The following is a 12,747-nucleotide window of genomic DNA, read 5'->3' as shown; positions in this document are numbered from 1 at the left end:
GCATGCACAGTGGCGTCCGTGCCGTTCCTTACCTCTGGTCAGGGATTGTGCACATGACTGGTTTTTCTCTTCAGTGAATGCCTCCAGTTGCTTCAAAGAACATGGTTTGCAATTATCTAGTAATGACCCCTTCACATTAGGGACCCTACAAAAACTAACTGCACAGATTCCTTTTTATACAACTGCCAGGTAATACCTGCCAACAAATTATAAACATAATGTAAGCGTCTCCCTGAAGGTGTCCTGCTGAAAAAATGCTTTAATTTAAAAATTTTAAAAACACAGTTTTGAAGGAGGAGAGGGAGGAGAGAGATGAAAGAGAGGGAAGAAAAAAGGGAAAGATGGGGAGCAGGAGGCAATGGGAGAGAAGTGTGCACATTGTTACTCAAATATTACTCAAATATAGCAAATTACTCTATGATAAATAGGATAATTCAAGACTTATATTTGATCTAAAATCACAACCAAAAATATAATTTAATGTTGTGGTCCCATACATAGCCAGGCCTATTCACTTCTACTTATAAAACCTACAACTGATGGCTTAGCCACAGTCGTCAATAAAGTTAACCTACAACCATTTTGGGTCATTGGAAATAATTTCTTAAAAATGAATCAATTTGAATTCTGCTGTGGAGTTTAATTAATTTCTTTCCCAGGATACCTTTGAATTTTATTCTAGTGTTACTCCTAAAAATAATATAGGTATCTCAAAAAAGTCAATACCATCTTTAATAAGATAAGTAAAATTTTTCCACTATATACTATGTCAGCATTCATAATGAAGAGTCTGTGTGGACAGTGTTTAATTTGGAAGAGACTGACAGTATCTACAGTGTTGCAGTTGTTTAATCAGACAAGGCAAATAATTTATTTGACATCTGTGGCAATTAATTAACTGGGCATGCTACTAATAGCTACTCAGTCCATGTTTCTAGTTAAAAAGTAACCTAGATGGATTCAGCATGTATCTCAGTGGAAATGCTTGCCTAATGTATAAGAAGGCTGGACTTAACCTCAGTAGAACCTAAACCAAAGCAAAACAAAACCCCACAAAACCCACTTCCTTGAAATGATGACAGAAACATATATGAGAAACAGGAAAATTATTTCAATGTTTCTAAATTGATGAGGCACAGAATCTAGTATTCACAGTGAAAAGAATTTATTCCTTTAAGGGCCTCCATAAGCACAGTCAGTCCAGGTGACTTTGTGCGCCACACAGTGTGACCTAAGACTCACCTTTTCAGCATTCCTTAGGTGAAGCAGCTCATGCTTCGTCGAGGGATAAATATTGTGTAAGACCCACAAAACCCTCTACTGTTCATTCTTGTAATGGTGTGCTTTCCAGCAGGGCCAAGCAGAGGACTCAAGGGTTCTCTACAGCTACACAAATGGCCAATCAGCACGGGAAGGTGCTTGGCAGTGCTGGTCAGGGATGCAAGCCATTGCACAGGGGGACACTATTTCACAGCGATGAGGATTGCTACTGTGAGAAGAAAATTTCAAAATAAAAGTTCTGGTTAAGAGATGGAAAATATAGTAAACTTCTGTATTTCTAGGGGTAATGTTAAACGGTACAGCTGCTGTGGGAAAACTGCTGTTCTTAAAAATGTCAACTCTAATGAATGACACCTGAACTGGAAAGTCCACTTCTAGTGGTTTAAACACCAGTGAATAGGCATTTACTTGAATATACTTAAATGTCAATATTTAAACGATATCACTCTTAATTATCAAAATATGGAAACAACTCAGATGCCATCAACAGAGGAACAAAATATGGTATGTATGTGTAATAGACTATCATTCAGCCTTTGAAAGGACATTTTCTTTTAGACAGTTTCCTACATGTATATAAATATTCTGATTACACTGCCTGCCCTCTGCCTTTCATCTCCCTCCTATCACTGTCAACCCTCAAACCGCATCTGTACCAGTCCCTTTTTCCAGGGTCATGACTTTTGGTTTGGTGTTTGTGACCCATTAAATTTACTCAGGGCCGTGTGTGTGGCCATTGGGTTGGAACTATACATTTGAGCCTGGAAGGCTTATCAGTGGATGCCTAGCTGCGGGTCAAGAAGTCCTCTTTCCCGACTCTTACCAGTAGCAAGCATTTGGGATGAGGGGTAGGGCTCTCGGAGCCCCACTCCTTCCATTCCTGACTTTTGAAGGGCTCATCCTAGTGCAAAACCACTGTATTCATAGCAGCTGTGCATTCAGTTACCATTGCTCTGATTGTTCAGAAGACGGCATCCTGTAGTCCTGCTCCCATCACCTGGCTCTACGTTCTTTCTTTCCCCTCTTCTGCAGTGTTTCCCTAAGCCCGAGCAAGGGTGGATAGCTGCCTTACTTAGGGCTTATTATTATCTATCACTTATTCTCAGCACTTTGTACAGCCACAGTCTATACTACCATTCATTAGAAAGAGGTTTCTCTAAGAATGATAATGGATGAGGCCCATTTCTCTATGGGTATAAACATAAATATTTTAAGGCAGCTTGATGCTGCCAATTTAGCAAAATAATACTGTTTAGTCCCCCCAGCCCATGTTTGTCTTTTTGACCAGATTTAGAGCACTAGGCTCCCCTTGTGGATCAGGGCTCAAATCAACATCAGTTGGTTATCCTCCTAACAGTAGCGCCCCGATGGCGCAGGTGGGCACCTCTTCCCTGAAAGATTGGATTTGTAGATGTACAGTTACTTCCTTGGTACAACTCTTGACATTTGCCTCCTAGCAAACTCCTGGGACCTGCAAAGAGAGGGAGGAGGTTTTCTGCTCCACCCCAGCTTGATTTCTCAGTGCATGCATCCAAGGTGTGTAGTGAGGAATGGTAGATGCTGAACACGTGCTACCACGTGGACACACCTTAAAGACCTAAGTGAAACGAGCCAGACACAAAAAGGACAAATACTGTTATGACCCTACCCACATGAGACCCAGAACAGTCCCCTCCACAGGGATGGAGAGGGCGGTGCTTGTCTAGGGAGTGGCCCGAGGAGTAAAGCGCGCAGTGTTTGTGTTTAGGGTGATAAAAAGGTTAAAGGGGTGGATAGTGGCGATGGATGTACAACACTGTGAGTGTGCCGAATGCTGCTGAACTGTGCGTTTAAAGATAGTTCAAGTGGTGATTGTGAATGCATTGTGTGCTTGCACGAAACTCCCAAAGTGCAAACATAGTATATTGAAATGGCTTTAAGGATTCGTTTGTTACGTATGTTTCATTATAAAATATGTGTACGTGTTTACGTATATGCATAGAGTATCTATATTTTAGAATAGGTCCCTGGTTTAATAATTCACATCACAAAGAGCGTGCTGAGCAGACACTCACTCGCCCTCACTCTCCCTCTGTAGGCGTCACACACGCCGCCATCTGGGCAGCATGCATCTCTTACCTCAGCGCAGCTGTGCCCCCTGAGCTGAGGACTTCTGCACAGGGCATCCTGCAAGGCCTTCACCTGGGGTTGGGGAGAGGATGTGGTGCCATGATTGGAGGCGTGTTAGTCAATTATTTTGGTAAGAATAATTTTTCTTTTGTTCCTTTGGGGGAAATAGGGTGTTTATTTTTTCACCTATACCAGAGTTCAACTTCAGTATTCCTGTCCTTTTGTACATTGCATGGTCATCATAATTGTAAAGCTTAGGCTGTGAAGATGTTTAGAGCCAGCTCATAACCCAGTCTTCTGGCAAACAGCTTAATGAAATGCTGTGGAAACCTCAGAGGAGCTGAACAAAGGAGTGTGCACACATGCTTTTTGTTGAGTCAGGTACCCAGACTTGCTGCTAACGATAAAAAACAGAGTCCATCGCTGTTCCTCACAAAATCTTAACTAGTCACTGGTCATGTCACTCCACCCTCACCTCACAGTCAGACTGCCTCATCAGACCTCTCGGTGGAAATACGAGGGCTGAGACAAATCAGATTATCCTGGGATTTTTGACTGCCCGGTCTTCTGTGCGAGGCACGTGGGCTTGTGTGAATTCGTAGCACTGTTTGAGCCCTGCTCTCCACATACAGACAAGCAGCACTGTGTGTTAACCAGTTGGTAGACAGTCACCATAAAGATAGTGCTACTGAGTGCCCTGTCAGGGTGGAAGTTAGGGAACCAGAACTGGGGTGCCCTGCTGCTCCCGTGTTCCCCCATTACAGGACACTGACTGGGATCAGCCAAGCTGCGCTTCCTCTCCCTGGTGTTAAGGTGGAAGGTGGCTGTGTCCTGGAGTCACCGTCTGGCCTGCTCTGCTTGCTTTCAAGGGGCTGCTGCAACCTTCCGAGGAATTGGCATGGCCTGCTTGGTGATCCTCCTGCTGTTCGCCCTGATCCAGTGGCTGGCAGTGCCGGACGACGAAGAAGGTGAGCATCTCCTCTCCTTTCTTCTTTGGGGCCGGGGCGGGGGTGGGAGTGGGGTGGGGGTTGAGACTGGGCTTCTGTATGTAACCCGCATGAGTCTGCAGCCCTGCGTCTTTCTATTGGCTCCCTGAGAACGCCACTACCCTGTGAACAACTGGCCTGCAGATGACATACTCTCACATGGTAGAGATGACACCTCCTGTGACAAGAAGACTGGCTGCTGAGCTGATTGTGGTTTTCTAGGTTTTGTTTTACATAACAGTGCGAAGTGCTGTGGAAGCATTAGTTTTAAACCTCCCGAGAATTATTAAGAAATTTCAGACTTAAGGCAAATACATATAAGGCTGCATGGTACCTTCCTACTAGGGACGGGGTGCTTTTATTAATCTCTATGCCTTTACCGTCACTAAAAACCTGTCTACTGATGCTTCTGAGAGGCTTGGCCTTTAGTAAAACTGTCACACAAAAGGGAAGAGAGGGCCCGGGAGATAGCTCAGCAGGTAGAGGCACCTGCTGCCAAGCCTGAAAACTTGAGTTCAATCCCAGGGAGCCACATAGTGAAAGGAGAAAACCAACTCCTTCAAGTTGTCCTCTCGGGCCTTCATGTGTGTTCTATGTCACTCCTACAAACACCAGACACACAGTAAATAAATAAAAATATAATTCAATTTTTTGACATTTTAGTTGTAAGGCTAACTTTTATCATCTGAACCATCTCTCCAGCTGATATAAAAAAATTTTTTTAAAGGAGGGAGGTTTTATCAAATGTAATGTGTACATGATATGAACAAGTGACATGAAGCTCTGGGTGAAAAAGGTCAAGCAATAGACTGCATTTGTTCTTGATCACGCTGCGGCCCAGCACAGAACTGCTCATGTTGGAGTCTCCATCTTTCCAGCAGCACTAGCCTAGGGGCCCATGGTGCTTCTAGTAAGAGAAAATACTGTGTGTAACAGAACTTCAGAGGAATGGTTCAGTCCCACTGAGCTTCTCAGGAGAAAGCCAGTGGTGGTTCTTCTCTGTCCACGAGCACGGGCTCTAGGTGTGTGCCACCGTGTTAGGCTGAGTCTGGGGTTCTAGGTGTGTGCTACCGTGTCAGGCTGTGAGCCTGGGGCTCTAGGTGTGTGCCACCATGTCAGCTTGAGTCTGGGGTTCTAGGTGTGCTCCACTACCATGTCAGGATCATCTTCTTTTTCGCATTGTTTTTAATATGTAGATAACTCAAAAATAATTTTATCATTAATTTTCTCTCTAGACAAGACAATGTTGGCAGAAAGGATTCCTGTTCCCTCTAGTCCTGTTCCCATAGCAACTATCGACCTGGTACAGCAACAGACAGAAGATGTCATACCACGCATTGAGCCCAGGCTTCCGCCCAAGAAAACCAAGCACCAGGAAGAACAGGAGGATGTGAACAAACCAGCCTGGGGGGTCAGCTCTTCTCCCTGGGTGACCTTTGTCTATGCTCTCTACCAAGTGAAAGAGATAATGCAACTGACAAAAGACAGCCGTGCTTCTGAGATACAGCCTTTACAGGTAACCCTCTGCTGGACTAGCCGGGCACCTTCACTCTTCCTCCTTCCTCGTTCATCAAAAGATACGGAAAGCCTGGTAGGACAAACAGACATGCAAACAGAGGGTTTCAGTGGTCTGAGATCACTCTGACACAGGAGTGTTTACGAGGCAGCATAGAACGAGATTGTGCTTTATAGAGCTCAGAAAGGCTTCACAAAGGAGTTGATAATTCTAAAACAACAAAACAAAATCTCTTATGTGTTAGTGCTAGAAAATACAATCTGCAGCCAGAATATACAGTGCTTACTTTTGGAAACTATATTACTAATTTCCATAATTTCAGAATTCCAAGGGGATCATTATACACACCAGGAATGCAGTGACCAGCTGCTAGCAACCCACTAATGCATGCCCAGATGGCTCTATCTGATCCCTGCGCAGTCAAGTGTGGCTCTGAGAGGCCTCACTTGGGAGGTAAAGGCATGGTCTTTCTTCCTAAAGGAGCAATCTTCCCTGAGAAAAGCCAAATGGTACTGATAAAATCAGCAATTACATAACAAAAGTAGCATCCTAACTTTTTGAAAGGAATGTAGCTACTGAGGACAATTTGGTCAAAGCAGTAAACCTACTTCCTTGTTATGTCAACCTTTCCATTTTCTTGATAAGTAATGTCAGCTCTGTACTTAAAGTCGCATAAAAGGACCCAGAGCAGGTCAGGCAAGATGGCTCAGTTGGTAAACACACCTGTCCCCATGCCTGATGACCTGAGTTTGTTCCCTACAATCCACATAGTTGAAGGAGAAACTCCCACAAGTTGTCCTCAGATTTCCATACCCACATCATGGCACACTTACACACACAATAAAAAAGGGACTCAGAAGAAAAAAATGAGAGAATATAAACAGTAATTTCTTTTTTAAAAAACTAACAAACTAGTGGTGATCACAGAGATGGTCCAGCAGCTGTGTCTGCTGCTTTGGGCTCAAAGCATCCATGATGGGCGGATCACAGCTGCCTGTAACACGAGTTCCAAAGATCTAAGGGCCTTCACGGACACCTGCACTCATGTCCCATACACCACCGCAGGCCCACACATAATTAATTCAAAATAGAAACAAATCTTCATAAAAGAAAAAGCAAGTTTGTCAAACTAACTTCATTAATCTTGGCTTCATAAACTCTAACTGCACGGTTTTACCAAACTGACCTTTCACTGGTGGCCATATGCCTGCCCTTCTGGGCAAATCCTCCTTACTCAGCTATCAAGCCAGGACTGGACATGAGAGTGGGACGCACCGGAGGCTTCTGTTCCTTAGAGCAGGAAGGTGTTGCTGGGAGAGGATGCCCTGCTACCTGAGAGGCAATGCTTTGTGAACCCACCCTCATTCTCACAAAGGCCCAGGAGCCTACACAGCATTAAAGTCTGCTTTTCACACCCTCTGGCATGAGTTAAAATGAAAGGATAACAGGAATGGTATAGTATTGATACAGTATTGACATGATAGAGTAATTACATTTCAGAATGTAGGTTAAAGGACTGACAGGTATTAATACAGTATTGATATGAAGTAATTACATTTCAGGATCATAGGAATGAAAGAAAAAATTAGTTAAACTACAGAAAATAGAAGTGGTAAGCATCAGTTCAGAAGAAAACCATTTCTAAAAACCATGTTCCCTGACTCGTACGATCAATGTGGCATTTTACAAATCTGTGCTTGAGTGTGTTCTCCGTTCGCTCCCCCTGGCTTCACAAAGCTCGTTTACACTCCCCACTGTCTTAACTATTACCTCGTGCTCATTTTGAAATCCCACATGTACATTAGACTCTGCACCACAGGCATTCTTTGCCTGGCTATCTTGAGGCTGAGGGTCCTTGCTGACTTCCCTCTGGACAGTGTCTCCTGTCTCTTGAATACTGGGATTTTCCCAATGGCTAGCATTCGGGTATCCCATGGCCCTTGCCCGGCGACTTGCCATAAGGCTGGGGTACTCGGTAAATATTTGTGAATTAAGTTGTTTGCCTAGCAGTGACAAGAACACTGATAAATATTCCTTTGGCCATAAGGCATTGATAAATGTTCCGTTAGCCATAAGTTATGTCTGCTTATACTGCTTGTGTTTTTCATGCGGCTCTGGCAGTTGCACCTAGGAAAGGAGATGAAAGGTAAGATGTCTATCCTATTCTTTTATGCACTGGTCCCTGAAGTGGACTCTTCGAGATCTTCATGTTTGCTGTGTCCTACTTGAAAATATGTATAATGGATTGGAGTTATTCTCTCTCATACACCATGTAACATCTGTTTTTTCCTTCCAGGGGACCAATGAGAATTGGACAGTCTCTGCAGCTGCTGGAGCCCAGCGTGTCCCATGTGAGACTCACTCTGACCTACCTAGAAACCAGCCATTGCCAGACACAGCAGCATTTCAAACACAGTCCAGCCCCACTCATCCTAATGCTGCCCCACACACAGAGGAGAGTGGGGAGCAGGAGGCTCAGCCCACTGCGGGAGAACACTGAGGGCTCCTAACATCTCACACCTGCATGGCACCCCAGCCAGGACAGAGGGTGAGGACCCAACCCTGAACATGCCTGCCCAAGGGGAGAACCACACTGCATATGCTTCTAAATATCTATTTATGACTGTGGAAACACACACACACACACACACACACACACACACACACACGAGCTACAGCACATACTGGCAGGGAGAAGGAAATCTCCATGGTCCTGTAGAGATGCAGAACAACGCTGAGTGAGGACCCCTGCTCGTGGTTAGTTAGGTCTGACCTAACTTCTTTGCCAGGGTGTAAGGGTGGGAAGCAGAACTCACCAAGTTGGGAGAATGAGAGAGTCTCAACGTGAACAGGGATTTCATCTCCCTTTTCTGATTATTTATTCTAAATATTGGGTTCTTGGGGAGAAGAGAGAGGAAAAGAGTGTATCTATAGTTTTATTTGACTTGAAGAAAAACATTTTAAAAATTATAAGACATATTTAAAAGGGAACCAGATGGAAGCTAGCAGAACATATGCTTTTTCTGTTGTTTAAAAAGTTCAAAATTTCACTGAACTTTGCACATCTCTAGCAAATATATTTTTATATGCATATGGTATATAGTGAAAGTAGTTCCTTGAGTAGCAAAACTGTTATTGACTACTGCACACTGAGTTGAGATTTAAAATGCCTTTGTTGCAATGGGCTGTGAGAATGAGCAGAAGTGAAAGAACATTTCACAGAATCCAACCAACTCAGTATCCTAAGACTTGACAGACAGGCTTGACTAAGCAGGTCCTACTGTAACAGCCCCTGTCACTGTATTTCAGAGTGACTCGGGGGTCTAATTAGCTAATGAATAAAAATCAATTCACTGGATTCCTAAGCATTAAGTTTAAAAGTAACATTTACACTGAACAAGATTATTTAAGTGCCTGGGGGAGGGACGCAATGCTTAAACATTACATGGTAGGTCTGTTTTGTTTGGGAGGTAGTAAATGGGAAGCCAGGAATGAGAATTCTGGGAATAAGAGCAATGACTTTCTGATGACTTAAGAAACAAACCTTAGTATATTCTCCCCCAAATCACAGTCATACACTGGAACCTTTTAGCTTTGGGCTACAGCTATACCAGCACAGACAGGAGGTCTGGGTGGTCACATACAGAGCTTGGTCCTGCAAGGACAGCAGAGGCTGAGAGAGGCTGCGGAGGTGTGGGGAAGGGGGTGCTAAATGAAGGGCAGTCATATTGTGGATACACACTGAGGGTGAAAACCAGAGAAGGGTTAGGGAAGGGAAACCCATGGTCGCCTCCAAGCCTGAAGGGCTCTAATGTGGAGGCTCTGCGTGCCAGCTCTGCCTGCCCCTTCATCTGGGAGACCTTCTACACGTGGGCATCTAGCCTCATCACAAAACACAGCTGAAAATGAGGGAAACAATTAAGCAAATGGTTGTTTTGCACTAGAATGGTACTGTACTTTCAATCATCATGACTCATTTTAAGTGACCTTTAAAATCAGATGTATTTATTATGCTTGTGAAATTACAGAAATGAAGTGGGAGACAGGCTGAGCCCCACCTATGAATGTACAGAATGTGGATCTGTGAAGCTGACTGTAGGGAGTCAGAACCTTGTCTCTTGTGTTTACAGTTCTGGTTGATGTCTTTGAAAAGCCTGCTGTTTTTGGCGATGCACAGTGGATGTGTAGAAATAAAAAGTAAATACCACTTTAAAATATTTCTTAAATGAAAAACATGTGACCAAACAAGTGAAAAATCCTCTGCTGTGATGAACGACACCAAATTCAACATGCCTTTGTTACAAAATGTTTACTGTAAGCGTCGATCCAACAATGCAGTAATTTCCAGCCTTCTCAGCTGACACTCCTAAGTTTGTGGACTTTGTGACTTTTTCTTCCTGTCCTTAAAGTGCCATATGTCACTTAAAAATATTAAAATGAATTCCTATTAAATTTGATTTGAGAATTTTATAACCCCTCTTGAGGTCCTTGGAAGTACTCAGGGTGTCAAAGCCCAGGCTGGTAATCACTGCTCTAATGGCTGCTCCTGCTCCCCGGGGCCTGCAGCACAGTAAGTTATCCTATAGTTCCGTGTGGACCCAAATTGGCTGAGGCTAATTACTACACTACTCCTTACATCCTAAAGCACAATAACAGCACATTCCAAAGGGCAGGGCACCTGAAAGGCCAGTCATGGGACAAAGTTACTTCACTGTCCTAGAGCTGTGGTGGGAGGTGGACAGGCTCCCGGGGAATTGCAGCTTGATACTGGGGCACTGCCTAGGCAATCCGCCTCCCAGCACGGTAGTTAAGTGCAGTGCCTACAGGAAGAGGCTCAGCCATGGTGTTTGCTGTGTGCTGAGATTATCACGTGTCTTTTTAAAAAGCTCTACCTGGTACACAGCACCATCCTCATTAAAACTATAAGGGTTGGCAAGCCAACAGAGCCCAAGTTCTGTGATCATGGTCAGAGGCAAGATTCACAGTGAAATCTTGCTAGCACCAGAACCCTGCTCTGCCTACCAACTCCTCCTCATCCTCATGGGAGGGAAGGCTTCCACTGTGGAACAGGCTACAGACAGCCCAGCCCTGAGTCATGTGTGCCTGAAACCCATGTGTGTTTGTTTCTATTCTGGATTTCTAGACAGCCCCGAAAACCTTAAAACCCAAGCAATAGCCATACGCTAGTGTAATTTCCTGATAAGACTGGAAGTTAGTTTTGCTGTCCCAATTTGACTGTTATGACCTGGCTGTGACTCTTACACTTGAAATGTGGCTAGTGTGTCTCTGAAGATTTGGATCTCTAATTTTAAAACTTTCCAGGGTGTAAACTGCCATACTAGATGGCACAACCTACGGGAAGACAGGGCCTGTGCAAAGTCTTAGGCCTTCACTCCCCCAACTTGTACAGGAGCACTTGGACCCAAATGATGTTACTCTAAGAAGATGAGGGCAAGATTATGAGAGCCATTACAGGAAAGGGAAACAGCTATTTCCCATCCAGACCTCCTGCCTTCAGTGCACTGAGACAAGACACAGGCTATACCGGAAACTCTAGACCACTCATGGACCGTTTCTCCAAAGCTTTTTAAAAATCCCTGATGTAGAACTTCTAAACCAATGGGCATCTGGGAAAGTGATGCTTGTATGAGGACAGGATGAGGGATGAAAGAAAGGAAGTTTCTCAAATCAGAAGTTAGCTTATGCAGGACGAGCTGTGGCTTACAAAAAGGAGTAACTCACCGCTGTCTGGGAAAATGTGAGGCAGCACTGCTGAGCATCTCAGCAGAGTCCCATCTGCTCTGGGCCGCTAACACAGCCACTCAGAGACCTCACAGTGCTAAGGTTAAGAATGTGGGCACAGGGGGGCCAGAAGTCTGTCTGGACTGAAGTGTCAGCTCTGTCAGTTACAAATTAAGTGGGCCTCAGCGGCCTCCTGTGTAAACCTGAGGTTTCAATGAGAGATAGTATAGATAGTATAGACCCAGGTAAATGTGCTTTTTGAGACAGAATCTGCTGGTCATGTGAGTCTCGGCGTCTTTTCTTGTGCCAGCTACAGAACTGACTACAGACCGGCTAACGGGAGACAGGTTTTCTGGAAAATGAAAGTCAGGTGTGAGTCAGGCAAAGAAGTGCCACCATGCAGTGCCACCCGGTGGAGTCTGGGAAGGCAGCATGTTCACAGGGTGGTCTGAAGATACACGTCTTCCTGCAGGCTCCATCACCGCTACATCCCATGCTACCAATGTGCAGTATCCCCTTTCAGTTAGACGGAAAAGCCAACCCAAAAGATGCATAGCAATTCTGGGGACTCATCAAATCGAGGAGAAAGTGAGGTCCTATTTGGGTTGTTATTTATCAACATCATCTCTGGTCTTAAACTATGTATACATTCAGATATATTATATTAATAATATATTAATGATTTAATATATTAAATAATCAGCTATTCCAAAAATTTTAACCTCTTGAATTTCCAAATAGTTTAAAATATCACAAATTCAAATGTTTTCCTGTCAATGGACACTCCCCTATAATTCAGCCCTAAGTATTTTTTTGGCAAACTATATAACTAATTCACAAAGCATTTTTGTGCTTGTAAAATGTGTTTTAAAACCCTTTAAAAATAACATTTAAATGATATGATTTTGAAGCCACTGAAGCATGGCCACCCACAATGCGTCTCTCCCACACATCTGGTGTCAAACAGTCCAACTTACTCTTAACAGGAAGCTTTGCGAGCATCTACTGTAACAAGCACAGCACAGGGTTCTGGTGCATGCAAGGCAAGCCTGGGAAGGCGTGCAACACACTAGCTGCCACTGAAGGGCAGGGCCATGAGCCGAATGATCATTG

The 12,747-nt window shown here is 44.1% G+C and overlaps 1 protein-coding gene across 2 annotated transcripts in view; it reads left to right on the top strand.

Annotated features, from left to right (window-relative positions):
- The window catches only part of Mfsd6 (major facilitator superfamily domain containing 6), a 69,754-nt gene extending 59,410 nt beyond the window's left edge, over positions 1–10,344 (top strand). Inside the window, exons 4-8 of one of the 2 annotated variants that reach the window (XM_055616743.1) lie at positions 3,359–3,520; positions 4,260–4,358; positions 5,612–5,892; positions 8,014–8,038; positions 8,189–8,269. In XM_055616743.1, the coding sequence (XP_055472718.1) occupies positions 3,359–3,520; positions 4,260–4,358; positions 5,612–5,892; positions 8,014–8,038; positions 8,189–8,199 (578 nt within the window). In that variant the 3' untranslated portion in view covers positions 8,200–8,269. Of the gene's footprint in view, positions 1–3,358; positions 3,521–4,259; positions 4,359–5,611; positions 5,893–8,013; positions 8,039–8,188 lie in introns of both variants that reach the window. The other variant, XM_055616742.1, reaches the window with a different exon arrangement.
- Positions 10,345–12,747: the final 2,403 nt, after the last annotated feature.

This window comes from Psammomys obesus, unplaced genomic scaffold (genome assembly GCF_907164565.1).
Source record: "Psammomys obesus unplaced genomic scaffold, mPsaObe1.curated_primary_1811, whole genome shotgun sequence".
In the NCBI taxonomy this organism is placed as follows: Eukaryota; Metazoa; Chordata; class Mammalia; order Rodentia; family Muridae; genus Psammomys; species Psammomys obesus.
Note: the sequence above shows the minus strand (reverse complement) of the source record. Positions and strands in the feature narration are given on the sequence as shown.